This window comes from Apodemus sylvaticus, chromosome 22 (genome assembly GCF_947179515.1).
Source record: "Apodemus sylvaticus chromosome 22, mApoSyl1.1, whole genome shotgun sequence".
In the NCBI taxonomy this organism is placed as follows: Eukaryota; Metazoa; Chordata; class Mammalia; order Rodentia; family Muridae; genus Apodemus; species Apodemus sylvaticus.
In genome coordinates this window covers 46,983,798-47,011,669 of record NC_067493.1, presented here as the reverse complement: position 1 = coordinate 47,011,669, position 27,872 = coordinate 46,983,798, and the positions used below count along the sequence as shown (strand labels likewise).

The 27,872-nt window shown below is 51.7% G+C and overlaps 1 protein-coding gene across 1 annotated transcript; it reads right to left on the bottom strand.

The window, feature by feature from the left end:
- Window positions 1-26,190, bottom strand: Ccdc63 (coiled-coil domain containing 63). The gene is made up of 12 exons (XM_052168607.1): window positions 26,029-26,190; window positions 25,298-25,412; window positions 24,731-24,900; window positions 23,257-23,446; window positions 20,625-20,744; window positions 17,768-17,949; window positions 15,864-16,045; window positions 9,540-9,766; window positions 5,711-5,785; window positions 3,562-3,754; window positions 1,881-2,088; window positions 1-180 (listed from the first exon to the last, which is right to left on the bottom strand). Exons 2-12 carry the CDS (start codon window positions 25,304-25,306, stop codon window positions 24-26), a joined length of 1,713 nt encoding a protein of 570 aa, XP_052024567.1. The 5' UTR covers window positions 25,307-25,412; window positions 26,029-26,190; the 3' UTR covers window positions 1-23.
- Window positions 26,191-27,872: the final 1,682 nt, after the last annotated feature.

The window sequence follows — 27,872 nt, the reverse complement described above, 5'->3', positions numbered from 1 at the left end:
TGGAATGCAGCCACCCGTGCCACTCAGACTGTCACCTTCTTCTTGAGCCTTATCTCATCCCCCTTCTCCGACATGGTTTCCTGAAGTTCTTTCATGCGTTCCCTCTGAAGGAAGTTCTCCAAGACCAGCTGCCGGAGGGTACTGTGGTCCAGAGGATATTCCACTGTACCCAGGACAGAGCTCTGTGAGCAGCTGGGAGTGCCCAGCTCACATCCTTCCCAGGGACAGTGAAACTCCATCATGCTGGGCTGGGCGTGGGGTGGATAGCCCGTTGGAGCGCCAAGCAGAGAGGCACCCTCAGGGAATCCCCGAGCAAGAACGGGGACCGCAGCTGGTTTAATGCCCACGGAGCAAGCCGCGAGGCGCAGCCTCAGTTTGACTGCTAAGCCTTTGCTACCCAGGGGAACATACAGTTTCCTGGCTGCATAGTACTCCATGATGTGTTTGGGTAAGTTCTGACTAAGAGTGAATGGTGTGTGCACATGACATGCATGTGCGTGTATGAGTGTGTGTGTGTGTGTGCATGAGTGAGTATGTGTGTATATATGAGTGTGTATGTGTATGAGAGTCACTGTATAAGTGAGTGTTTGAGTATGTATATGAGTGTGTGTAAGAATGTATATGAATATTGTGAGTATGTATGTTTGAATATATGTATATATGAGTGTGTATTTATGAGTATGTATGGATGGATATGAGTGTGTGTGTATATATGAGTGTCAGTGTATGTGAGTGTTTGAGTATGTATATGAGTGTGTGTAAGAATGTATATGAATATTGTGAGTATGTATGTTTGAATATATGTATATATATGTGTGTGTATTTATGAGTATGTATGTATGGATATGAGTGTGTGTGTATATATGAGTGTCAGTGTATAAGTGTGAGTGTTTGAGTATGTATATGAGTGTATGTAAAAGTATATATGAATATTGTGAGTATGTATGTGTTTGAAAATACGTATATGTGTGTTTATGAGTATGTATGTGCATATGTATATGAGTGTGTGTGTAGGAGTGTGTGTGTGTGTAGGTGTGTTTATGTTGTCAGTGTGTGGTGTGTATGTTTATGTTGTCAGTGTGTGTGTGTGTGTGTAGGTGTGTTTATGTTTTAGTGTGTGTGTGTTTATGTTGTCTGTGTGTGTGTAGGTGTGTTTATGTTGTCTGTGTGTGTGTGTTTATGTTGTCAGTGTATGTGTGTGTGTAGGTGTGTTTATGTTGTCAGTGTGTGGTGTGTATGTTTATGTTGTCAGTGTGTGTGTGTAGGTGTGTTTATGTTGTCTGTGTGTGTGTGTTTATGTTGTCAGTGTGTGTGTGTGTGTGTGTTTATGTTGTGTGTGTGTAGGTGTGTTTATGTTGTCTGTGTGTGTGTGTAGGTGTGTTTATGTTGTCAGTGTGTGTGTGTGTGTGTTTATGTTGTCTGTGTGTGTGTGTGTAGATATGTTTATGTTGTCAGTGTGTGTAGGTGTGTTTATGTTGTGTGTGTGTGTTTATGTTGTCTCTGTGTGTGTGTAGGTGTGTTTATGCTGTGTGTGTGTTTATGTTGTCTTTGTGTGTGTGTATGTGTAGGTGTGTTTATGTTGTCAGTGTGTGTGTGTGTAGGTGTGTTTATGCTGTGTGTGTGTGTTTATGTTGTCTCTGTGTGTGTGTGTGTGTGTGTATAGGGTTCTTTGCTTATTTCTGGTTTGGAGCTGCAGTGACCATATTTCCACTTCCTTTCTGACCCCTTGGTTTTTCCCTATGGATCTAATCCCATCAGACAAGTGGCCATAGTGCGGTGATTACTCATGGCAGTGAGGGAAACTGAGGCCTGGCTCACCGACCCTGTAGGGACTCGGGGTCCCTACCCAGTAGCCTGCCTGGGTGGCAATGGGCAAGAACTCACCCTCTTCAAGCTTGTCACTGAAGGATTCTGCCCCAAACACAGGCGGCACAACCCTTGAGGGCTCTGGGGGCTTGAGGAGGGCAGAGCCGCCCCAGAAGGGGTTGACAAAGGGCTGTGGGACATCCACGTCGGGGCCCTCCGCCTCCTGCAGGCGCCGGAAGGACTCCAGAAGCAGGAGGTCATTTGTCTTCTTCTCTATGATAGCTGGAAGAAAACGGGGTCAGAGGTCAAGGTCATGGCTGCCAGCCTGGGCAGCCCCCCCCACTTCTAACAGAGGGGGGATGGGAGTTTGTGCAACACGCTGGCTCCCTCCTGGCCACCAGCTGCGGGAAATTCTGGCATCCCGAGGCACTGAAACCTCTCTCTCTAATGCGCATTGGCAGAGCTGCGCACGGGAACACACAGTAGGTCTGAGGCACTGCACGCGCCATGAGGAACAGTTTCTAGGAAAGCCTGGTCCAAAAAGGATTCCTAGACATTGACAATGAGAAGGCCAAGCACCAGCGCTCCACTAGAAGTCAACGCTGGCAGCAGCCCGACCTTCCGGCCAGTCCTCCTGCCTGGGAGGCCTGAGGTGGGTGCCGGGATTCAAACTCAGGTCCTCTGAAAGAACAGTGCACCCTCCTCACCACTGAGCACCTCTCTCTCTCACACACACACACTCACACTCACACACACACACTCACACACACTCACACTCATAAGAACAGTGGGTACCATTCATGCCAAGCTGCTGTGTTCTGGTGGCCACGCCTCCTCTATTCCCTGAACCAGAAGCTAAATCTGCAAGTGCAGAAGGCAGCTAACAAACATTTGTGACACACCCCGCCCCACGCTGAACACTTCATTTCCTTCCTTCCGGTCGGGGTTTTTAATTCCTTTTTCTTGCCTTATTGCTTTGGCAAGGCTTACTATAGACAGAGAACTAAACAGACTCAGGGAGGGCCGTCTTTGCCTTCTTCCTAATGTTGGAGAACAAAACACAAGGCTCAGATATGAAGTGTGTGTGTGCGTGTGTACGTGTGTGTGTGTGTGTGTACACGTGTGTATATGCATGTCTGTGTGTGTATATGCATGTCTGTATGAACACACTGTGTGCATACGTGTGTGTATGTGTGCTTGCATGTGTGTGCATACATGTGAATGTGCGAGCATGTATATATAGTGTTTGTAGGTGTTTGAGTGTGTCTTTGTGTACACACACACACACACACGTGTATAGTGTTTGTGGGGAGGTGCCTGTGCATGTGCGTGTGCATGTGTGTGTGTGCAGCCATGTAAGCATGTGTGTGTGAGCACGTATGTGTTATAGTGGTTGTGAATGTATGTAAGGAATCTCTCTTCTAGCTTTAGTTTTTCTCCTTAAGGGAATTCACCAAATCCCTCTCCCGGGTTCATCGAGATCACCACCAACTCTCCCATGTTTAATCCTCCCAATAACCCGATGATGGAGTTCCTGAGTTATATCCTTGTTTTGGAGGTGAAAGAATCAGAGCACAGAGAGGGTCAGGACTGTGACCAAAGTCACACAGCGAATAAGTGAGGAATCGGAATTCAAACCCAGGCGGGTCGCACCGTGGCCGTGCTCACTACCAACCAAGAAAATGTTCTTGTACCCGGTCACAGACCGTGCAGGAAAGTGCCCCTAAGGGCTGGGTAGACCCAAGCTCGGCTCACCGAAGTACTGCTGAAGGTTGTTGTCTGTGATCTTCCCCGTCTCCCCCAGTTTGCCCAGGATCTCGGTGGCGTCACAGTTGATCTTCTTAAACAGCTTCTCCACGGAGTTCTTGAGATACTCCAGGGTCCTGCTCATCTCTTTGTATTTGCTCTCATAAATGTCCGCGTCCTCGGTGGTCTTCCTCAGTTTCTCCTGGGGGCAGACAGACACCAAGTCCAGCCTGAGGCTGAGGGACTCTCTGTGCAAGTGACTGGGGGACCCCAGACAGGTTTGCCAATCCCAGAGGGCATGCCATCAAAAGAATGAGCTTCCTGCCGGCCTCCAACAAAATTAAGAAGAAACAGACAGCGAAAGGAGGTGGTCCCTTGGGTAGAGCGCTTGCGCAAACCAGGTGTGGTATGCACGCCTGTAGATCTTGCACTCCGGGGGTGGGAGCAGGAGTCCAGGGTTGTCCTTGTCTATGTAGTGAGTTTGGGACCAGCCTGGGGTACATGAGACCCTGTCTCAGAAATAAGTGATCCCTCCGAGTGCCGAATCAGGTCTCAGAGGTGAAGAGCCAGGGGCGGAGAGGGTTCTGAGCAGGCAGGTGGAGACAGCCGTCAGCATGTGGGAAGCATCGGAGAGCCCAGAGCCCCTTGGATGGAGTCTCCTCCTTAGGGTATTTGTATTTTGTAGGGGGATACACAGGCCCACACCCATGCGCCACACACACAATGCCGTCTTAGCTACCACCACCACCACCCCGTGAAGACAGGAAGCAGCAAATACAGGCAAAGGAGACCCCGATGAAGACTGCTGGCCCCAACCCCAGGGAAGAGCCTGTGATTCTAGGTGAACCCAAGTAGAACCTGTGGGTCTAGCCTAGGGACCATCTGCAGAGGCCAGCCTGAATCAGTTTCCCCACCCCTCATGGCTCTGAGCTCCCTCAGCATTTCCTGGGCCTAAGCTTGGCCATCCTTCTGTGGTAGAGCCTAGAACGGTGCCTGGTCAGGATGCAGGGCAGAAATGAGTCCCAAAGAAAAATAAAAGAGCCCAAGGGGAAGGAGCTATGAGTCTGAACAGTAGCCCAGGCTACCCTTGAACTCCCCCAGCTCCTCCCGCCTCAGCCTCCTAAGTATGGGGATCAGAGCTGTGTGCCCCACACCCAGCCAGTCAGGCGGGATTCACGTCTTGCCGAGCATTGGCTGTCCGCTGTCCTGATGCTCTCGTGAGAGACCCTGTTTGCACTAGGGTGACAGTGGGACCAGCTACCAACCTCACAAACAGCCATTATCCAAGTGTCCCAGAAAAAACGGGGCTTCCTGACTCAAGCCGGTGTGGCTTTCTCAATGTTCCTCTACCTTCTTCCTGCCGGAAGTGCATGCGTGATGGCGGGATCTGTGGTACCCACCAGGCATCCTTGGGATGCAAACCACACACCAAGAGGAGCCTGGGTGGTAGATGACATCACAAAGGTACCCCTCCCCCAATCCTGGAAGTGCCAATTTTTAGTTTATTTAACAAAATAATAATAATAAGCTTCTAGCTTGCCCAGACTCCCAGGGTGTCTGTGAAGGGGGGGGCGCAGGAAGAAGCCTTCAAAGCCAGTACTGGGGAGCCAAAGGAAGGAGGGTTGCTGTGAGTTTGAGGCTAGCCTGGGTCACATCACTATGAATGAATTCCAGACATCAGGGCTACATAGTGAGACCTTGTGCAAAAACAAAAAAAAATTACGACTCCTCAGCTCCCTGGGGTGACCAAGCTGTGTTTTTTCTCTGCCAGCCTCTGTGACACCTTCTCCCAAAGATGGTGAGGAGAGATGGGGCCAGAGCGGACATAGCCTGGCATCTGCTGAGGAGTGCCACACCCAGGAAGGATAGAAGGCAGACAGTTGGTCTGTGGTCGTCATTACTGGTGAAAAACGGTGGAACTGGGCCAATGGGGAGACAAAAGGAGAAACTGAGGCAGAGATGCATCAGGATGGAATTGTAGCTCCCTCCCGGGCTTGGGTGTGACCTCCGGCTTACCTTTACAATAAAGAGAGTTTAGGGACAAGGGTTCTGTGGTGGTGTCAGGACAGGCCGCTTGACAGGACAGTCGGTCTCCCCTCCCGCCTCCCCCTCCCTCTCCTCCTCCCCCTCCCCCTCCCTTCCCCACCCCTCAGCTCACCTCCATCTGTTTCAGGATGTTCCTGGTGCCCTCGTGGGAGATCTGCTGCTGTGAGCGCAGGTTGATGATGTCATCCTGCTCAGACAGAAGGGGACCAGTGAGGAGAAAGTGGGAGCTGCCTCGGCCACTGCGTCCCACCCCACTCCATGCCACCCCGGCCCCGCCCCTGTCTTCTTCTCAGGTGTCTGTTCATCATCCTCTGAGAATCCTCTAGAACTGTCTAGTGCAGAGGCTCGCAACCTTCCTGATGCTGAGACCCTTTAATACAGTTCCTCATGTCGTGGTGGTGATCCCAACCATAACATTTTTTCTGCTGCTACTTCATTGTTTTTAAAGATTTATTTATTGTTATACATAATCACACTGTAGCTGTCTTCACACACACCAGAAGAGGGCGCCAGGTCTCATGATGGGTGGTTGTGAGCCCACCATGTTTCAGGATTTGAACTCAAGACCTTCTGAAGAGCTCTTAACCGCTGAGCCATCTCTCCAGCCCCTCCATTGCTACTTCATAACTGTAACTTCGCCACTGTCGGGAATCATGATGTAAATGTCTGCATTTTTGATGGTCTCAGGCGACCCCTATGAAAGACTCATTCAACCCCAACAGGGTCATGACTCACATGGGTTTAGAACCATCTAGAGCGGCTGGAGAGATGGCTCAGATGTTAAAAGCACTGAGTGCTCTTCCAAAGGTTCTGAGTTCAAATCCCAACAACCACACGGTGGCTCACAACCATCCATAATGAGATCTGACGCCCTCTTCTGGCGTGTGTGTCTGAAGACAGCTACAGTGTGCTTACATATAATAATAAATAAACCTTTGGGCTGGAGTGAGCAGGGCTGTGAGCAGAGGCCTTGAGTTCAACTCCCAGCAACCACATGATGACTCACAGCCATCTGTGCAGTTCCAGTGTACTCATAGACATAAAAATAAATCTTTAGAACCACCTAGAAAGAGAAGTCAGGATAACCTTTCACATCCTGCATGCACTAACCATGCCACGTCACAGTCACACGTGGACACTGAGAACCTGCCCCGTGGCTCCAGACACAGGGCAGCTGGGATACAGTGGAAGGAATTTATCTGTACAACTAGTGGCTACCGCACTGGACCCGGCAGCTCAGCCCAGAGTCCCTCAAACTCTCCCAAGAATCTGAGTGGCTCCCTCAGATGACCGGGCTCACTGCGTGTTCTGGGTGTGGAGCGAGCCGTGCGGGAGACCCAGCCTTTCCGGCCAGTTCCCAGTGCAGCGCGTCCGGGATCTTTCACACAGACCCCCACCCCACCCCCACCCCGAGCTTGGGTGTCATTTCAAGTGGAGATAATGGAAGACTCCAGTGAGGGGACAGGCTTGCTGAGAGGTAAAAGGTCAGCCACTGAGAGTGAATTCAAGGGGCGGGGGAAAGGGGATCACACACGAATGCCAACCTGTCTACACAGCCTCAGGTGTGGGGCAGAGCCTGGACATCCGCAGCTTGGGGTAGAGAATTTTTCTAACAGACACTTGGGCTCCAGGCTCTAAATTACAGTGCTCTAAAGCAAAACAAGGAGCGCCTGTGCTGGTCTCAGCATCACAGTACAGGTGGGGAAATTGAGCCCAATCAGGGCAGCCCAGCCCTCACGGGTCAAGTGTGGATATTTCCAGTCCAGTCATAGGTCACTCAGGGCTCCTCACATCCATCTGCATCCGCATCCCACAGGGACTAGGGACGCGCTCCCTCCCTCCTGGAGCAGCCTGGACCACAAAATCATTCCTGCCATACCACAGACTACCACCAGGGGGCAGTGGCGACACACTCAAAGTCCACTGTGGCCTACACAAAGTGACTGCCTCCACTTTAAGTTAGATTTGATGTCCCCCAGAGAAACAAAAGTTTGGGAGGGGGGTGTATAGGACACTTTGATTTTTATATGTTGACAGTTACAAATCTTTTTTTTTTTTTTTTTTTTTTTTGGTTTTTCGAGACAGGGTTTCTCTGTGTAGCCCTGGCTGTCCTGTAGACCAGGCTGGCCTCAAACTCAGAAATCCACCTGCCTCTGCCTCCCAAGTGCTGGGATTAAAGGCATGCACCACCACTGCCTGGCTTGATGGTTATAAATCTTTAGAGAGCAGAGAAGATGGGCCTGTGACCCTGTCCCTAGGTAGGGATGAAACCATTGGAAAATAACAAACAAGCAAACAAAAACCCAAAAAACTTAAAACCTGACTCCTAGTTTGAGCAGGGAAGTTTTCTAATGACTCATGCCTGAAATCTCAACAACCACCAAGCTGAGGCAGGAGGATTGCTGTGAGTTCCAGACCAGCCTGGGCTACTGAGCAAGGGCTAGCCTCAGAAACCATGCAGCAAAGAAAGAGGGCAGCCAGGTCTCTAGAATGACTGTGCTGGCAGGATCGAGGTCAGTCCAGAGAGTGGCTCAGTCCCTCCCCGGGGCTCGCAGACCACTGAGACAATGGGCCCCAAGGAAAACTGAAGTCTGGTGCTAGAGGGAGACTTGTCTCCTGAGGGACTGGGGGCTGGCTTTGTGGGTGAGGGGCTTGCTGTGCATGTGTGAGGTCCTGAGTTCGAATCCCAACAACCCATACAAAGTCAGCTGTGGTGGTACACACATCAGTGACCTCAGCTCTCCTGTGGCGAGACCGGGTTGGATGTGACAGAACTGGAAAGAGACAGGCAGGTTAGGGAAAGGCCTGTCACATCCCCCCACACAAGAAGAAACAGGGTCGTGATATCATCCGAGGAGGAGGGGGCGGGGCACAGCCAGAGGGAGTCCTTGGAGGATGGGCGTGGCAAGCCAGGCATGAGCTCTTGGGTGTCCTTACTGGTTCTGAGTCACAACGGACTGGCGCGTGGCATCGAGTGGTTTGGACTCTGCCTGTCTGGGCTAGAATTCCAGAAGCTGTTCATGTGGAGAGGCCCAAGAGCCAGGGAGGGGTGAGAAATTGTGGATTCAGAAAACATAGCCAAGTTCCTGTCCTTCAGGACTTGCTAGTGCTTTTTCTATGCTGACGGGCACCAGGGCTGTCCAGGATAAGCATTAATCATGTATTTCCCTTCCATTCTGAAACCCTTAGTCAACAAAGGTGGCAGGACTTGAGTTTCACTCCCAGAGCCCATGTTAAAAAAAAAAAAATCTGGCCATGATGGTATCCATTTGCTTTTATTATTATTTTAAGATTTATTTCATGTATATGAGTACACTGTAGATGTCAGACACACCAGAAGGCGGCACCAGATCCCCATGACAGATGTTTGTGAGCCACCCTGTGGATGCTGGGCATTGAACTCAGGACCTCTGGAAGAGCAGTCAGTTGGCGGCACACATTTATGTAACCCCAGTGTGTCTCCCTAGCGGAGGCAGGAGGGTCCCTAGGGGCTCACACCTAGATGACATAACTCAACTGTTGCGCTCAGAACCCCGTTGACAGATTTTTGTCTCAGAGGACAAGGGGGAGGAACTGGGCGGACCGCTCAGCGGTTAAGAGCCCTGGCTGCTTTTGCAGTGGACCCCGGTTTGCTTCCCAGCATCCACAGGGCAGCCTCACACCATCTGTCATTCCAGTCCGCAGGGATCTGACGCCCTCTTCTGGCCGGTGTGAGCACTGCACGCCCGTAGAGGCAAAACATCCATTAGACATAAAATAAAACTACTTGTAAAAGTGCCCTCCTAGCTCACAGTCCGGAGCTGATGGCACGATGGTCACTGAATTCGCGCGTGGCCGTGGCCACTGTCTGCAGAGCAGATGGAGGTATCCGGGGAGCCCCCTGGGGGAAGGCTATTCGGGAGAGGCGGGCTCCGGCCTCGCAGGTCTCGCAAGCCACGCACCTGGATCCGCTGGGTCTTCTTGTGCATGGTCTCCATGTCGTTGTTGAGCTCGGTGACGTAAGTGAAGCGAGCGAAATTCTTCTCCTCCTTGGCCAGGAAGTCCTCGGTGAGCTGGTTCAGGTCCCCGTTCTCCGCCAGCTTCAGCAGCCGCAGGTGCGCCACCTCGTAGCTCTCGAAGCTCTCGCCCTTCCTCTTCTTCCCCAGCTTCTTGGATTTGACAGCGGCAGCTGGGTGGGAAAGAGAAAGAGCACAGGTCAGGCGAGAGGCGCGGGGTCCGGTTCGAGCCCCAGGACAGGCAGGAAGCCGAGGGACGATGGCGATGGTGCGCCCTGTAACCCCAGCCTGGGAGGTGGGGACGCTTAGATCCCTGCAGCTCAGGGCCCGGCCAGCAGCGCTGAACCAGTGCTGGCTGGCTGAAAAACCAAGGTGTGGCCGGGAGATGGCTGGGTAGTTATGAGCACCTCCAGCCCTCGAGGATCCAGGTTCAGGGCCCAGCCTATCTGCTGCCCTACAATTGCTTAAGACTCCGGTTCTAAGGGATCTGACAACTTCCTCCGGCCTCAGGCAGCCCCCTCACACTCACGCGTGTCAGACGCTTACAGACAAACACACTACACCCAAAAAGAAACAATAGCGGCTGGAGAGATGGTGTCGCTGTTAGGAGCATTTGACTGCTCTTCCAGAGGTCCTGAGTTCAATTCCCAGCAACCACATGGTGGCTCACAACCATCCGTAATGGGATCCGATGCCCTCTTCAGGTGTGTCTGAAGACAGCTACAGTGCACTTGTGTGTGTGTGTGTGTGTGTGTGTATAATACATCTTAAAAAATAAAAATAAATAAGTGGTTAGGGGTGGTTTTTGCTGTTGTTTGTTTTGTTGGTTAGTTTGGGTTGGTTTTTTTTTTTTTTTCTAGACAGGGTTTCTCTGTGTAGCCTTGGCTGTCAGAGAAACTCAGCAGGTTGGTCTTGAACTCACAGAGATCTGCCTGCCTCTGCCTCCCAAGCGCTGAGCTTAAAAGTATGTGCCACTGTGCCTGGCTCAGGAAAATAATAATTTAAAAATAAAACGATTAGCCAGGCAGTGATGATGCACACCTTTAGTCCCAGCACTCAGGAGGCAGAAGCAGACGGTCTAAGGGCAGCCTGGCCTACAGCGTGAGTTCCAGAACATCCACGGCTACCAAGAGAAACCCTATAAAATAAAAATAAAAAAAACAATAAAATAAAATGATAAAAAGGGGTCATGAGCTGGGCACAGTAGTGCATGCTTTTACTCCCAATACTTGGTAGTAAAGACCTGCATACACACACCCCTCCCCACACACAAAAATAAACTAACATAAATAAAAATTTTAAGGGGCTGGAGAGATGGCTCAGTGGTTAAGAGCACCAACTACTCTTCCAGAGGTCATGAGTTCAAATCCCAGCAACTACATGGTGGCTCACAACCATTTGCATGAGATCTGGCGCCCTCTTCGGGTGAGTCTGAAGACAGCTACAGTGGACTTACGTAGAATAAGTAAGTACTTTTTAAAAAATTTAATTTTAAAAAAAATTTTTTTGAGTACTCAGTAAAGCATGACAGAGTTACCCAACGTGGTACTGGGCTCTGCTGTCAGGGTAGACACATGGCGAGCCAAAGAGATGGCCAAGGAAAGAAGAAAAAATCCACCCACCATCCTGCTTGTGGCTGGAGGGAGATACGGTTGCCTGTGGGTGGGAGGGTCTCTCTGTAGAAGTCAAGAAAAGGTCACAGAAGACCCCTGGGCAGAGAGTTCTTAGGAAGGCTCATTGGCTGGGTGAACCCCAAAAGTTCTGAGCCTTGCTCAGCCTGCAGCCCTGGCTCTCCTGAACATGTCTTATGTCTCTCTGATGTCTTCTGCGTGGCAATCAGATGGAATTTTCCAGATCTTTCTAAGGACTTCTGGCTGTGCCATGTCTGACCTGCTGGGACTCTGCATTGTCCTTGAGATAAGGTAGAAGCTTTTCAGCCTCGAGATGGTCCCATTCCCCTCAGCAGACCTGTCACCATGTGTCCATGTCTTCTACAGGATCCCCACTGTGTTGGGGACACAGCTCTGCTCCTGACTCATGTGTAAGATCGTGTGATCTGGCCCTTTGCACCTGTCCTGGGGGCAGTGGCCTACACGTTCTTCCAGTCACCGCAGCCCATGCCTCAGGGCATTTGCACCTACCACAGTTTCTCTTCCCCTCAGGTGTTCCAGATCTGGCTCCCTCATGACATTCACATCTTTGCCCACATGTCACTTCCCCTAGAAGACCCGCCCAAACCACCCTAGAGAAACAGTCTCAGTCCCCGTCAATCACCCCACTTTGTGAGAAACCACATCAACTCGGTGTGGATTTGCCATCTCTGACAACTCCTGACTCCTCTGTGAAGAAAAGACTGTTTGTTGTCTTGGTCTTCCCTCCCTGGCAGCCAGTCCTGCACCTGACACTCTGAGTCACAGTTCTTTTCATTATCTACCTTTGATCTAAGGTTGGTTGGATTGCAGGGGCTGAATAAATGGATGTGGGGGTCACCACCTGAAGTGATAATGGCCCATAGGAGTGCTTGGCCTGCTGTCCCTTCTGTCTCTGTGCCCCAGCCCGGCATGGCCCCATCTCTGTATCTTGGGCCCTGCTGGTCCCTTAGACTAGTTGCCTGGACCCTAGGCTAACAGATTCTCTTCATCTTTTATTTTTAAAGATTTTATTTATTTTATATATATGATGAGTCCTCAGACACCCCAGAAGAGGGCATCAGATCTCATTACAGATGGTTGTGAGCCACCATGTGATTGCTGGGATTTGAACTCAGGACTTCTGGAAGCGTAGTCAGTGCTCCTAACCACTGAGCTATCTCTCCAGCCCAATTCTCTTCATCTTTTAGAGCAGTGGTCCACCCTAAGTCTGCAACCCTTTAATACAGTTCCTCCTGTCATGGTGACCCCCCTCAACCATAAAACTATTTCCGTTGCTACTTCATAACTGTAATTTTGCTGTTATGAATCCTAATGTAAATATCTATATTTTCCGATGATTTTAGGCCACTCCTGTGCGAGGGTCACTTGACTCCCCAAAGGGGTCGTGACCCACAGGTTGAGAATGAAAGAGCCACGCCTTGCCTTCCTCAGACGCCTGTCCCAAGGGGGTTGCACTGTCCCTTGTGGCCCTGTCCTATCTCGGTCCCTAGTTGTCTTCCGTCTAAGGGTCTGTCAGGACTTGAGGAGTCTGGGCTTATCTCAGCTGACATTTCTTTTCCCCTTCACCTCAGTGTCTAGGATGTAAGCCCTAAGGCACTGAGAGCAGATGCTGCCACACGCTGAGGCTCTGTTTCATCCCAAGCAAGGAAGCTACCTCAGGGTGAGTGACCATGAGGCCTGTTGAATGAAAGCACCTGAGTGAGTGCTCAGGAGACTGACAGCTTGGAGCAGGACACTGGTACAGGGAGCAGTCACAGGGAGGACCTCACAGGGAGCACCTCACAGGGAGCATCTCACAGAAGCTTCCGAACAGAAGTGGAGGGACTATGACAATCTGAGGCAGTAGCAAGAGGAAGCCTGTGTCTGTGCAGAGCATCCAGAGGACCATCAGGGCTGGCAGTGAGAGGGAAGAGGGGGTGATGGCTTCCCTGGCTTGGATATGGATGTGAGGTCCTGAGGCTGCTGCCAGGAGCAAGACTGAGGGGAGAATCCCAGGAATGAGGAGGCAGAGACAGAGCATCCCTGGGCTTGCTGGACAAAGTTCTGGGCCAGTAAGAGGCACTACCTGGAAGAAGGAAGAGGAGGGAGAGGGGGAAAGGAGCATGGGGAAGATGGGGAGGAAGGGGAGGAGGAGGATGGAAGAGGAGGGGGAGAAAGAGATGGATGGAGGATGGAGGAGGGGAAAGAGGGAGACGAGGGGGAGGGGAGAAAAGGAAAAGGATGGAAGGGGAGGGGAAGAGAGAATGGAAGTGGAGGAGGAAGGAGGAAGAAGGGAGAGGGAGGAGGAGGAAGGGGAGGAAGGGGAGGAAGGGGAGGAAGGGAAAACGACAAAGACTGAAAAACAACTCCAGGATTATCTTCTAGCTTCTACACATTTACATACACATGCATACATATATACACATCTACATGCTTATATACACATGCGTACATATACACACATCTACATGCTTACATACAAATGCGTACATATACACACATCTACATGCTTACATACACATGTGTACATATACACACATCTACATGCTTACATACACATGCATACATATACACACATCTACATGTTTACATGCACATGCATACATATACACACATCTACATGCTTACATACACATGCGTACATATACACACATCTACATGTTTACATACACATGTGTACATATACACACATCTACATACTTACACACATGTGTACATATACACACATCTACATGCTTACATACACATGTGTACATATACACATATCTACATGCTTACATACACATGCATACATATACACACATCTACATGTTTACATGCACATGCATACATATACACACATCTACATGCTTACATACACATGCGTACATATACACACATCTACATGTTTACATACACATGTGTACATATACACACATCTACATACTTACACACATGTGTACATATACACACATCTACATGTTTACATACACATGAGTACATATACACACATCTACATGCTTACATGCACATGCATACATATACACACATGATCATGTACACATAGGCATCCCAAGACCAGGAAAGAATGACTTAGTGGACATAATTGAGATGGAATTTTGAATCTTCCTCTTAATCACTGTGGCCCCTGGCTGGGTCACGTGTCCACTCTGGGCTGCAGGAGCGTCTTCTGGAGCTGGGGTGCTGTAGGAACACCCACTCCTTGGTGCCATCCTGAGGGCCTCATGGAAACCGTGCACATCACACAGCTGGACTAGAGGCTGACCCAAGCCAGCTACAAAGGGGCCAGTAGGGAATGGGCGGAAGGACGAACAGATGGTTGACCCGGGCAAGAGAGAGTAAGTTGATGGGTAGAAAAAAAGATGGTCCAAAAGGAGAAAGGAAGGAAGGAAAGAGAGAGAGGGGGGGGAAGAGAATGTCTTTGTGACTTTTGATTAATTTTAGAGAGTAAGACATGAATGAGATTTCTCAGAAGCACTTCTAGCAACCAAGTGATAAGTGAGGAAAAGGGCAGAGGGGGACGGAACCTACAGGGGATGGGCGTGGCTCAGGAAGGGCATACTATGTGCACAAGGCTGTCATGGTTTGTATATGCTTGGCCCAGGGAGTGGCACTGTTGGGAGGTGTGTCACTGTGGGCATGGGCTTTAAGACCTTCACCCTAGCTGCCTGGAAGTCAGTATTCTGCTAGCAGCCTTCAGATGAAGATGTACAACTCACAGCGTCTCCTGCCCCATGCCTGCCTGGATGCTGCCATGTTCCTGCCTTGATGATAATGGACTGAACCTCTGAACCTGTAAGCCAGCCCCAATTAAATGTTGTCCTTATAAGACTTGCCTTGGCCAGGCATTGGTGGCACAGGCTTTTAATCCCAGCACTCTGGGAGGCAGAGGCAGGCGGATTTCTGAGTTCGAGGCCAGCCTGGTCTACAGAGTGAGTTCCAGGACAGCCAGGGCTACACAGAGAAACCCTGTCTCGGAAAACCAAAATAAAATAAAATAAAATAAAATAAAATAAAATAAAATAAAATAAAATAAAGATTTGCCTTGGTCATGGTGTCTGTTCACGACAGTAAAACCGTAACTAACACAAAGGCCTAACACCTGAGATTTGGGCTAGGGTGTAGACATAATGTTTTTGTGCCCTATGTAAAGGTTATCCTTGTGGTTCAAACTGCAATGCCTTTCTCTCTCTCTCTCTCTCTCTTCTCTCTCTCTCTCTCTCTCTCTCTCTCTCTCTCTCTCTCTCTCTCCCTCCCTCCCTTCCTCCCTTCCCCCCTTCCCCCCTCCTGACCCCTAACCCCTGACCCCCACCGGCAGAAGTCCCCGCCCTATTCTCTCTTCTCTCTTCTGCCTAACCACTGAGTGATCAGCTTTTATCGACAAGATGGAGAATTAATGGTAAACACTGCTTATCGAAACCTGAGGCAGGAGATTCCTGCTGTAAGCACTACCATCCATCCCTCCTCCGGGATCAAACGAGAATCGAGGGCAGAGGTCGGCCTTTGGACGACACACGTGGGTGGGTCATCCTACCATGGCACACACAGATGTCACAGAGAGGCGAAGGTGGGTCATCCTACCACGTCGCACAGATGTCACAGCTACGGAGAGGCAGAGGGGGAGGAGGCTGGCTTGTACCTTCCTGCTTCTTGGCCTGGTCCTCGAACTCGGAGCGGTCGTTGAGTTTGATGAGCAGGAAGGACTTGAGCTTGGTCTCATGGTCATATAGGCGCTCCAGCTCCCGGATCTCCAGGTTGTACTGAGAGATGTCTTTCTGCTGTCGATCCTTCATGGCCGCCATCCGGGCCATGGCTTCCACTCTGGGAGCGGGGGAGACAGGACTGAGTGGCCAGAGCTCTGCTCTCCTCTCCTCTCCTCTCCTCTCCTCTCCTCTCCTCTCCTCTCCTCTCCTCTCCTCTCCTCCCCTCCTCCCCTCCCCTCCCCCCCTCCCCTCCCCTCTCCCCTCTCCTCCCCTCCTCTCCTCCCCTCCCCTCTCCTCCCCTCTCCTCTCCTCTCCCTCTCCCTGCCAGTCCAGAGGACTGCATGCCTGCCCAGTGACCACCAGGGTTTGTTTGCATTTTTTTTCTGGCAGTGGGAACCACACTCAGGGTCCTACCAGAGCTGTGAGTTTAGAGCACCCCAAGGAAGTGATTTCCCTGACACCCTGTTTATTCTTAGCAGCATCAGCAGTAATCCCATCTTCACCACTAATACGATCATCACCACCATCACCATCACCCTCCCCACCATCACCGCTTGCCCCCTTGCATGTATGGATTAGCTTCTGCTCCTTATATATATCCTATAACAATCCAGATGTTGTGGAGGGAGAAGTCGGGCCCAGATGTCTGACTCTCTCCACAGCCTCATTCTGTGTCGGTAAAGACTTTGCTGGACAGCGACACCCAGACCTGGACCAGAGACCATGCAGGGGACAAAGAGATGAAGTCCAACTCTCCCATGTGCATTGTCCTGCATTGTGGGATCTCGAAAGGCAGCCTTGTTCCCGGCTGAGCTAAGGCCAGAAGCCCCAATGACCCTGAAGGGAAGGCAGATGCTTCACCTGATTCCCAGGCCCCAGGCCACAGTCACTAGCTGCAGCCCCCTATAGATTTGTGGCCATCAGTCATGTAAGGGCAACACCCCAAGCCCCTCCACAGGTAGAGGACATGACCTCAAGAGGATATAGGCTCAAGACAGATCTCCATTTTAATGAGGCACCTAAGGCCTGGAGGCTTAGCCAATAGTCTTTCCTTCCCAGACACTCCTCCCTGCAAAAGGTATTTACCCTCAGGCCCACTCCGGAAGTGGGGTACGGTTTCACTCTTCCACTTTCCACCATAATAAATGTTTTAAAACCGTGGACTGCCTCTTTTCATCCGGATCCGCCCAGGGGAACCACAGAGAAGAAGGCCTTCGCCTACAAAGCCTCTGCCTAGTCTCCTGTCGGAGGCCTCTCTGTGCTCCCAGCCATGGCCTCCGCCAAGCCCAAGCTCCAGACCAAGACTCTCACCGTGGGACCAGCTGCCGTTCTCCCCTCCCCCCACCCCCAGGCTCGATCGATCCCACAGGTCCCCACTCCATTCTCAGTTCTTCCTTGCCATCCAGCAGGGACAGCCCCGTCCTCATCACAAGCCCGGGGACCCCCAAGCCAGCTCTGCTGTCCCACACTTCAGACTGTGCTTCCCCAGCCCCTAGAGGTGTCCCGAGGCTTCCCTACGGCCTGACACCCACCCAGCAACAGCACTGGGTCAGCGAGGTCAAACTTTCCGCATCTTGCCTCCCCGAGCGAGCGGTGGAGCCCTGTGGTGGAGCAGAAGCGGGAACCCCATAACCCTACACAGCATAAGCTCCCTGCATGTTCTGAGAAAAGCGGACACACTAATTCCTCAGGCTGTGGGGAAAATGATGGAAGCACCAAGGTGCCTTGCACCCTGACGGGTTCGTGGTTAGTGTCCATGGTGGCTGCTACTGTGACTTATGGCCCTGGCATTCCAGAGGAGTGAGTGGTGCGGAGGTGGGAGCCGGGCGTCCCCGAGCACCTCTGCTCGTAGGCCTGGGCAGACTGCTCGATGGCCACGTTCATGGTCTTCTTCTGTGTCTGCAGACGGCGCTGGAGCTGCTGGTAGACGTGGTCGTAGGCGGCCTTCTCAAAGAGGAGGTCCTCGATCTCCTTCCGGAGCTGGGCGTTAGAAGTCAACATCGTGTCAAAGTGGACAGTGACCTGTGGGGAGGCTATGCTTCAAACGGGGTCTCACACCCGGGTCCTGGTGGACTGGACCATCCTGGGGCGGACGTCAGCAGTGCCCAGCGCAGATGGGAAGTAATACTGTGTCTCCTTCATCCCTTTGGAAGCAAAGTCCCTTCCCATCGAATCAGCTAATTCTAAACTGAGGAGATTTGAGAATTCCAAAACTCCAAGGGTCCTGGTCGACTCAGACATTTGGGGTCTGTCCAGAAAAAAATACCAATAAAGATAAGAGTTTGAGAAATATTAACAAAATATTCATTTTGTAAGTGTAATGTTGGCACTGTGCTTGTGAAAGAAAATGTTTAATTCTAAGAGCTGAAACAGAAGGATTTGGGGGTAAAATGTCATGATACCTTCCCTTAATTACCTTAGTGACAGTAAGTCATTTATCTTAAAAGACAAAGACTCCAGGGTGGGAACAGTATACAGCCTGAGCCACATTCTGACAATGAGATCAGTGTGACAGGTGTGAGGACAGCGTGACAGGTGTGGAGACAGTGTGACTGACAGGTGTGGGGACAGTGTGACAGGTGTGGGGACAGTGTGACTGAGAGGTGTGGGGACAGTGTGACAGGTGTGAGGACAATGTGACAAGTGTAGGGTAGGGACAGAATGACAGGTGTGGAGACAGTGTGTCTGACAGTCGTGTGGACAGTGTGACAGGTGTGAGGACAATGTGACAGGTGTGGGGACAGTTTGACAAGTGTGGGGATAAAATAACAGGTGTGGGGATAGAGTGACAGGTGTGGAGATAGTGTGACAGACAGGTGTGAGGACAATGTAACTGACAGGTGTGGAGACAGTGTGACAGGTGTGAGAACAATGTGACAGGTGTGGGGACAGTGTGACTGAGAGGTGTGGGGACAGTGTGACAGGTGTGAGGACAATGTGACAAGTGTAGGGTAGGGACAGAATGACAGGTGTGGAGACAGTGTGTCTGACAGTCGTGTGGACAGTGTGACAGGTGTGAGGACAATGTGACAGGTGTGGGGACAGTTTGACAAGTATGGGGATAAAATAACAGGTGTGGGGATAGAGTGACAGGTGTGGAGATAGTGTGACAGACAGGTGTGAGGACAATGTAACTGACAGGTGTGGAGACAGTGTGACAGGTGTGAGAACAATGTGACAGGCATGGGGACAGTGTGACTGAGAGGTGTGGGGACAGTGTGAAAGGTGTGGGAACAGTGTGACAGGTGCGAGGACAGTGTGACAAGTGTGGGGATAAAGTAACAGGTGCAGGGACAGTGTGACTGACAGATGTGAGGATAGAGTGACAGATGCAGGGACAGTGTGACTGACAGGTGTGGGGATAGAGTGACAGGTGCAGGGACAGTGTGACTGACAGGTGTGGGGATAGAGTGACAGGTGCAGGGACAGTGTGACTGACAGGTGTGGGGATAGAGTGACAGGTGCAGGGACAGTGTGACTGACAGGTGTGGGGATAGAGTAACAGGTATGGGAACAGTGTGATTGACAGGTGTGGGGACAGTGTGACTGACAGGTGTGGGGACAGTGTGACTGACAGGTGTAGGGACAGTATGACTGACAGGTATGGGGACAGTGACTGACAGGTGTGGGAACAGTGTGACTGACAGGTGTGGGGACATTCTCTTTGTCCCTATTTCCCCCCACCTCTGAATAAACTGATCTTGGTTTTTTAAATTTTTTTAAGGGTGATTGGTTACACTGTTCATGGGAACATAAGGAGTCCTGCCCTTGAAGGGTTCGGGGGACAGTTGAGAGTTTCTAAAGAAATGTAAAATGTACCAGCTGGGTGAGGTGGTGCACAGCTGTGACCCCAGAACTCAGCAGGCAAAGGCAGGGGAGTTGGAAGGTTCGAGTCCAGCCTTAGCTACATAGTTCATCCCAGGCCAGCCTGTACTGTAGCAGACCCAGAAATAATGAGAGAGAGGAGATGAGAGAGAGAGAGAGAGGAGATGAAAGAGAGAGAGAGAGAGAGAGAGAGAGAGAGAGAGAGAGAGAGAAGAAGAAGAAGAAGAAGAAGAAGAAGAAGAAGAAGAAGAAGAAGAAGATGAAGAAGAAGAAGAAGAAGAAGAAGAAGAAGAAGAAGAAGAAGAAGAAGAAGAAGAAGAAGAAGAAGAAGAAGAAGAAGAAGAAGAAGAAAAAGAAAAAGAAGAAGAAGAGAAGGAGGAAGGAGGAATGAGGAGGAAAGAAGTGGGGAGATTAACTGCAGTTGGGGATGATAACATACATTTGTAATTCTAGCACTCAGGAGACAGGAGAGTAGCCATGATTTCAAAGCCAAGCTGGTCTACATTTCAAGTTCCAAGACTACAGAGTGAACCTATTCCCTGCCCCCCCCCAAAAAAAGTTTGCCTTTCTGTTGCTTTCATAGAACACTGGCCAAAACCAATTTAGGACCTGGGGTCAGGGATGGGGTAAGAGGGCGCTATCGCGGGTCAAGGGGGCCCTCAGCCCACCTCCTTCTGAGCACCGAGCAAACGTATATTCTGCTGACAGGTCAGAGGTCAAGCTTCATCTCTGGGAGCACAGAGGAGGGGGTATGGGGGTGAGGGCGTGGGAGTGCAGTGGGATTGGAAGTGGGGGGTGGAGGGTGGGGTGGGATGAAGGTTGGCTGGGGTAGCAGATGGGGGTGAGGCTTCAGGGAACAGCCCCTCACCTACCAGGTTCAGTCGTGTCTCCAGAATGTGGATCTGTTTCTGTAGCTTCCTGGGATTGTTGGCCTCTTGTGTCTTCAAGAAGATCTGTCTCTGGTTCGTGATCTTTCTCTCCATCTGAACAATCTGGGGGGGGGGGGGGGGGGTCGGGGAGCATCCGGTATCTGCTGGCCACAGGTTGACCATTCCCACGGGGAACCAGGTTAAAGCCCAGGTGACATTGACGCTCATCCCTTAAACAGCTCTGTCTCGGCTCCCGGATTCCTGCTCCGGCCAACTTATTCCCAGCCCCATCCCAGGGTAAAGAAAAAAAGTGGCTCTGGGTGTGAATTTTCCCACCAGTGAGCAGTAATTCCCCATCTCTCCAGCCGCCCCACCCCCAAGCCATGGTTTCTAGAGGAAATGGCACTGGCCCCTGTCGTGGTAAAACTTGGATGTCAACCCTGTGAGCCTGAGAAGGACCTAGAGTGGCTTACAGAGCATCTGCAGCTGCTCCCACGATGCCGTTGTGACTTCCCAGTGCCCACCTGGGCATTCCCCACATGTCCAGTTTCTCTGCTTATGAATGGGACTGGGGGGGTCACTTCCTGACATGACCAGGTGTAGCACCATGGGAAGACTATGCTTTGATATATCTGAAACTTTCCTAAGAGTTGGTCCCCGGTTTGGAAATTAGGTCCTCAGCAGCACACAGATGTGCCTGAGACGCAGGCACTAGCGGCCCACATTAGGCCGAAGCACCTGGCTAAAGCCTTGATTGGCCTCCACGTGTGTGCAGTCTCTGACAGAGTCAGTCACACCGAGGGCCGCAAACTATGGCCCTTGGGCCTGTGGCTTATGGTTACTAATAAAGATTTATTGGAAAAGCCAAGCCAGTCATTTCTGTGCTGCAGGAGGTGGTACACAGCCAGAGTTTCCACAGAGATGCTGTAGCATGGAAAACCCAAGTATGACGGTGGGTCTTTTGCAAAAGGATTTCACAGGGCTGATTCAGATACGTTGGACCTGAGTGTTCACATAGCAAAACGCATTGAGTTTAGTGTCATTTGCTACTTTAACAGTCTTACTTGGAAACCATATTGGCTTAAAAATGAATAAATAAGGGACTGGAAATGTGCACGGTTCCGTGATAAGGATACAGCTATCAGAACAAGGTCCTAAATTCTGTTCCCAGGGGACTTACAGAGAGCTTGAGTTTGGTTCCTAGCACCCCACAGTGGTCCTCTCAACTATCTAGTTTCAGGGGATCCACTGCCCTCTTCTGGGCTCCAGGGGTACCACTTCCCTACGCACATACGCACACACAGACACAGTCATACACATTTAATTAAAAATAAGATATTATAAGACACTTGAGGGCTGGAGAGATGGCTCAGCAGTTAAGAACACTGACTGCTCTCCTGAAGGTTCTGAGTTCAATTCCCAGCAACCACATGGTAGCTCATAGTCATCTGTAATGGGATCTGATGCCCTCTTCTGGTGTGTCTGAAGACAGCTACAATGTACTTACATACATAAAATAAATAAATAAATCTTTATGGGGCTGGAGAGACGGCTCAGCGGGTAAGAGCACTGACTGCTCTTCCAAAGGTCATGAGTTCGAATCCCAGCATCCACATGGTGGCTCACAACCATCCGTAAAGAGATCTGACACCCTCTTCTGGCTGTCTGAAGACAAATACAGTGTACTTACATATAATAAATAAATATTTAAAAAATAAGATATTATAATGAAACAAAGGAGAGTAAGGATGGCTGTGTATGACAGAGCACACCTTTACTCCCAGCACCGGGAAGGCAGAGACAAGTAGATCTCTGTGACTTCAAGGTCAGCCTGGTCTACACAGTGAATTTCAGGCTAGCCAAGGCTACAGATATATGCCTCAAAAAATAAGTAGATGCAAATAAAGAGTTACATAACCGGGTGGTGGTGGTGCACCTTTATTATTTATCCCAAGGGCTGTTGGTCTTTAATCCCAGCACTTGGGAGGCAGAGGCAGGCGGATTTCTGAGTTCGAGGCCAGCCTGGTCTACAGAGTGAGTTGCAGGACAGCCAGGGGCTACACAGAGAAACCCTGTCTTGAAAAAACAAACAAAAAAAATAAGAGTTACATACTTCCAACACAATCGCTCAGGTAAGCCTCCCCTTTCCTAAGAGTAATGGGTTGGGACACAGCGAGACACAGGCAACGCCTCATCCAGGAGGGCTGCAACAATGACAGCCGGTCTTGAGGGACTAATTTGAACCGATGGATCATGCTCAGAAAGGCATGCGTATCCCACGGCCCACACGGAGACCTCCCAGAAGGCTTTTCGCCTGCCATAACACCTGGCAATGTCCAGAGATACTACCCACCATCTCAGTCCAAAAATGCAAAGATAAAAGGCCCCCTCTGTAACCCATGTCTGGTGCACAGCATGAAGGAGGGAGAAACTGGCATCCTTTGGCGCCCAAGAAGATCTTCACCTTCCCGACAGCACCAAAACCTTGCCCTTGTTGCCCGACGCTAAGGATGATGGGATTGGTCCTGAGCCTTGAGGCGGCAGGGAGGGGCCTTGCGGGGTTGTCCAGGGGATGCTCCGCTTGGCCCAGGGCATCGTGGCTGTGCTGCCCCTCTCCCCGCCGGGGAAGCCTCACCTTGTCGTCCAGTTCTCCCAGCAGCACCTTCATGGAGGAGATAAGCCCCTCGTAGTCCCCTTTGGTCTGTAGCAGGAACCGAAGCTCCATGAAGTTTTTCTGGTTGATGTCCAGGTTCTTCGGCGACTTCACGAGGCTCAGAAGCAGGGTGGTCTCCGCCTGCTCTGCTTTCAGATTCTCTATCTCCTTGCTGTAGGGAGGCAGCTTAAGCTTAGCCCAGTAGCCCCTAAACCACCTTCACAGACGCCCCCCCCGCCAAGGGGTGCCCCCCCCAAAAGGAGCCTGGGAGATAACTAGGGTCTCGGGGAGAGGAGGAGAGCTTCCGGGCAGGGGGCTCAGGTTCAGATCTGGAATCCCACGTCCCTGACTTCCATCATCCGCATCTCTCCTGCTCCACCTTCCTTAGGGGAAGGCTGCCCTAGAGCCCGTCAAAAGCCTTCACCGAGGGGCTTCGGGGAGATGGCTCAGTAAAGTGTTTCCCCATGTAAGCCTGTAGATCTGAGGTCCGTCCCAGCACCCGTGCACACAGTCAGGTTTGGGATGTAGAGGCAGGAGGCTCCCTGAGTTAGCAGTCGAGTCAGCCACACCTAGTCAGGGAGCTCAGGCTAAAGACAGACAGTCTCAACAAAACCAAGATGGATGCTGGCAGCGGTGGCCACGCCTTTAATCCCAGCACTTGGGAAGCAGAGGCAGGTGGATTTCTGAGTTCGAGGCCAGCCTGGTCTACAGAGTGAGTGAGTTCCAGGCCAGCCAGAGCTACACAGAGAAACCCTGTCTCGAAAAACCAAAAGAGAAAGAAAGAAAAGAGAAGAGAAGAGAAGAGAAGAGAAGAGAAGAGAAGAGAAGAGAAGAGAAGAGAAGAGAAGAGAAGAGAAGAGAAAAGAATTTGACAGGGTTGTACACTAGGGTAGGGGCCAGCCTAGCCCGGAGTAGTTGAATCCGTGGGAAAGGAAAGAGCCCCTTCGCGCCCTTCTTTGAATTCCAAACATCCTGACAGCGAGGCCCTCTTTGATGGAGGCTGGCTTCTGCTTTTGCAGAAAGGGGCTTACAGACAGCTTCCCCCAGATGCAAAAGGCTGGGCGCTGCTGCAGCACGGGAATGTTTCCAGCCCCTCCGGGATCCTTTGGCCCCACCCCGTCACTGCCACAGCTGGTTGGACTGGACAGGAGTGGATCCCTCCACCAACCAGGTTCCGCGCGTTCTGGAACTGGGATGGATAGGTTGAGGGTGTTGTCTGCAAGGACCCCAGGGCAAGAGGGGGAATCCGAGAGAAATCGGGGCTTGGTTAAGGGCCATCTGTCTGCCCCGCTGCCCCCCTCCTAGGCCCCAAAGACCCCTGGCTGGATCCTGCTCACTGGATATCTTCCTGTGAAACTCTAGAGCACACGATCAAGGGCTTCCGGTCCCCGGGAGGGTTCAGTGTGCCCCCCAGCCCCAGCCGTGCAGCCTCCCCACAGCAGCACACCCTCCTTACTACTGGTTGGCGATCATACGCTGGTTGCGGAAGTTGAAGGACTTTCGGCTGTCTACCATCTTGCGGAACTGCTGCCTCAGTTTCCGTAGCTCTGCCTCGGCGAGCTGCTCTTTGGCCTTCTCGGAGAGTTCCGGAAGAGCGGTAGAGCCCTTCCTCCTGAGTTTCTTCATCTGGGCAAGACAGAGAAAGAGGATGCCCACTTGACCTAAAAAGGCCTTCTTTCTGTATTTCTTCATCTGGGCAAGACAGAGAAAGAGGAGGCCCAGGTGACAAGGGAAGCCTCCAGGTGGGGTTCCCAGGACAAGGGGAGCCACCCCGGGGTGATGGCATTTGTCGTAGGTTAGACCCACCCTGGGCTGCCGGGTGACAGTCAAACTCGCTGTAGTAGCGTCTTGCTGAGTTGAGAAGTCACGAGAGTCCTGAGTTTAAGTCCTACACCACCGGGAGACTTTGAGAAAGTTACTATCTCTGGCCTCCCATCTATATAGTTGGTGCTCAGAGATGGGATGCTGGGGTAGAGTGGTTGATATGTGAAGGGACATTGAGTGACCAGCTGCTGTCACCTACCAGTGGCATTGAGACAGATCTGAGCTTCCTTTCTGCTTAGATACTGGGTCCTGGGGGTCAAAGCCAGTAAGCCCGCCTTTCTCGTTCTCTCCGTGTCTCCTCTGTGTGCAGTGTCCTGCCCAGAGTGAAAGAGGAAAAAGAAACTGGGCCACCCCGCTGGCAGTGAGGACCCATGGGCCTCTCCTCCCTCTCAGACCCCTCTTCTGCCCACAGCTTGGCATACAAGGGGACATGGCAGATGGTGCTGGGTGTAACACGAGCCCCTCCCCCCAGACCCGATCGTGCCGGAACTTCTTCCTCTCCCGGTTTATTTATTAGGACCTGGGCAGATGGCTCCAGCCTGTTACCCTTCTCCTCAGATCTCTAAAGGAAAGGGCACAGAGGCCTCCGATCAATCTGATGGAGCTGTTTTGGTTTTGATTTTGTGACAGGGTCTCCTATAGCCTAGGCTAGCCGCAAACTCGGTGTGTAGCCAAGGGATGACCTTGATCGCCCTTTCTACTCCAAAGTGTTAGGATTAGAGGCGTGTGCTATCCGGTGCCTTGTGCAGGATGGGCCAGCGCTACCACTGATACATATCTATCCAACACACACACACACAGTGAGGTTGAATCCCACCTAAACTGTGACATCACCACCACCAACCACCACCCCTGCCTTCTCAGGTCAGGAACCAGCAACCCAGAGGGACATTTTATCACGTCAGATGTCAGAACTTGAATGCCACCTACCAGCGACTCTTAGGAGAGGGGACATGAGTTGACAAGCCCCAAAGGGGTTGTGAGGCCCACTGTGTCCAGAAACTGCGAGGCCCTATGTGGAATCCCGGGTTCTCCACTCACATTCTTCCCCAGCCTCTAATGGACCCCAGGTGCATCTGTGCTGCTGCTGTCTGGGAACCGGTTTCCAGTCTAGAAAGTGGGGCGGGCCAGGCCCTCGCCTAATCTGCATAACCCCGCCCACTACCGTGCTCCTGCACTCCCCGTTGTTCTCTGGGGGAGAATTCAGCAACTGAATTTTAACGTGGAGTTCTAAGGTCAGGGGTGCCACAGCCAATTCAAGCTAGCACGGAAAGACAGGCCATAAACACCGAAACCTCAGGGCTTAGCCAGACCAGAAGATGCCTCTGCCTCATGCCCGATCACACCGAAGGAGAAGGACCAACCGACCTTTCACGAGGCAATTTGAAATGAATTTTCTGGGAGCTTTTAAACCTGGAGAGTTATGGCAGTGTGAATGTGTAAATCGATTTGGCATACAAACAAGCGCCTACTGTGTGCTTAGTGTTGTGGGGAACTGAGCGATGGTGAGTCAACCTATGATGCAATGTGTGTGTGTGTGGGGTGATTCTGGGAGACAGAAGGCCTGGGGTGAAGGCTGTCAAGCAAAGAAAATGTAGCTAGGCCCCGGTAGCCCCTAGCTGTGTCAGCTGATGTTTTGTAAATGTCGGGGGGGATGGAGAAGATGATTGAAGTTGAGCTGGTCAAACTGAAGGGGAACCATGTCTTGATGGTTTCTGGAGCCTTCCGGGTGGGGAGGAGTCAGCTCTCCCAAACACAGTTTGAACGAATGTCCTTCCCCAGGCTTCCTTGAACACCCCCCAGTTCACTAGACCCTGCCATCTCTCCCACCTCCCGTGTAACAGTCGAAGCAGGGAGCCCCACACGTCCTTCCTGCTTCTAATTGACAAAGTGGGTTCTGGGAGGATCCTGAGTGAGTGGGCGTGGGGGTGCTGGCCTGACCTCGCCGCCCCTGGGAGATGAAAACAGGAAGATCCTGAGGCCAAGATCATCTTTGGCTGTAGTGTAGTCAAGGCCAGCCCGTGATATGCGAGACCCTGTCTCAAATAAATACACGGACGCCTGAGAGGAGATACATAGCTCTTTGGGTTTGGGGGGCACTGCCTGGTTCCCGGCTCCGGCAGCCCCCAGCCTCTGCTCATCCCCGCCAGGGGGCGCTGTGTGTGCCCTAACTTACCACCCACGGCTCCCGCGGCTCCCGGTAGTGGCGGCTCGAGTGTCTAAGCGGCAGTCAGCTCCGCACCCCGCGTTCTCCGCCCTGGAACCCGCGCCTTTGTGACAGCGGCGACTCGCGTTCTCTAAGGACAGCCGAGACCACCGGACCTCGGGACGGGGACGGGGCAACGCACTCCTGGGCTCCCCTCAACTGCCCTGGGTCAAACCTTAGCCGTGCCCAGGGGTCACCTTGGCCACCAAGCCAGTTCCCACTCCCTCCCTCCCTGGGCCACTCTCTCCTTCCTCTCGCTTCTCCATTAAATACCTCCGTTCTGTTACGCAGTGACCTAAGACGACTTGTTTTCAGTTTGTCTGGAGAAGAACCTAGGGCTTCACGCGAGCTAGGCAATGACTACGGGTTCCTTGACTCACGACTCCCCACTGTCTGCCACTGGGTGGGCAGTGGTTAGAAACAAGCCTCGCTGGCGAAGATCCCCCCCACCCACCCAGTTCTTCCTGGATGCGGAACTCAGCCCTCTTGCCAAGAAGATCGAGTCTCCTCACCACCCCCCGCCCCCCCACCCACCCACCTACCCACCAGGGTTCCTCTGGCTCCGAGG

Bases quoted from the DNA above. Each gene is read 5' to 3' on its own strand.
- Ccdc63 (XM_052168607.1), bottom strand. The intron at 16,046-17,767 runs GTGCTCGGGGAC...CCCCGCTCCCAG, and splicing joins GCCCAGGCCTACGAGCAGAG to AGTGGAAGCCATGGCCCGGA. The intron at 2,089-3,561 runs GTGAGCCGAGCT...GTTTTCTTCCAG, and splicing joins CAACCTTCAGCAGTACTTCG to CTATCATAGAGAAGAAGACA.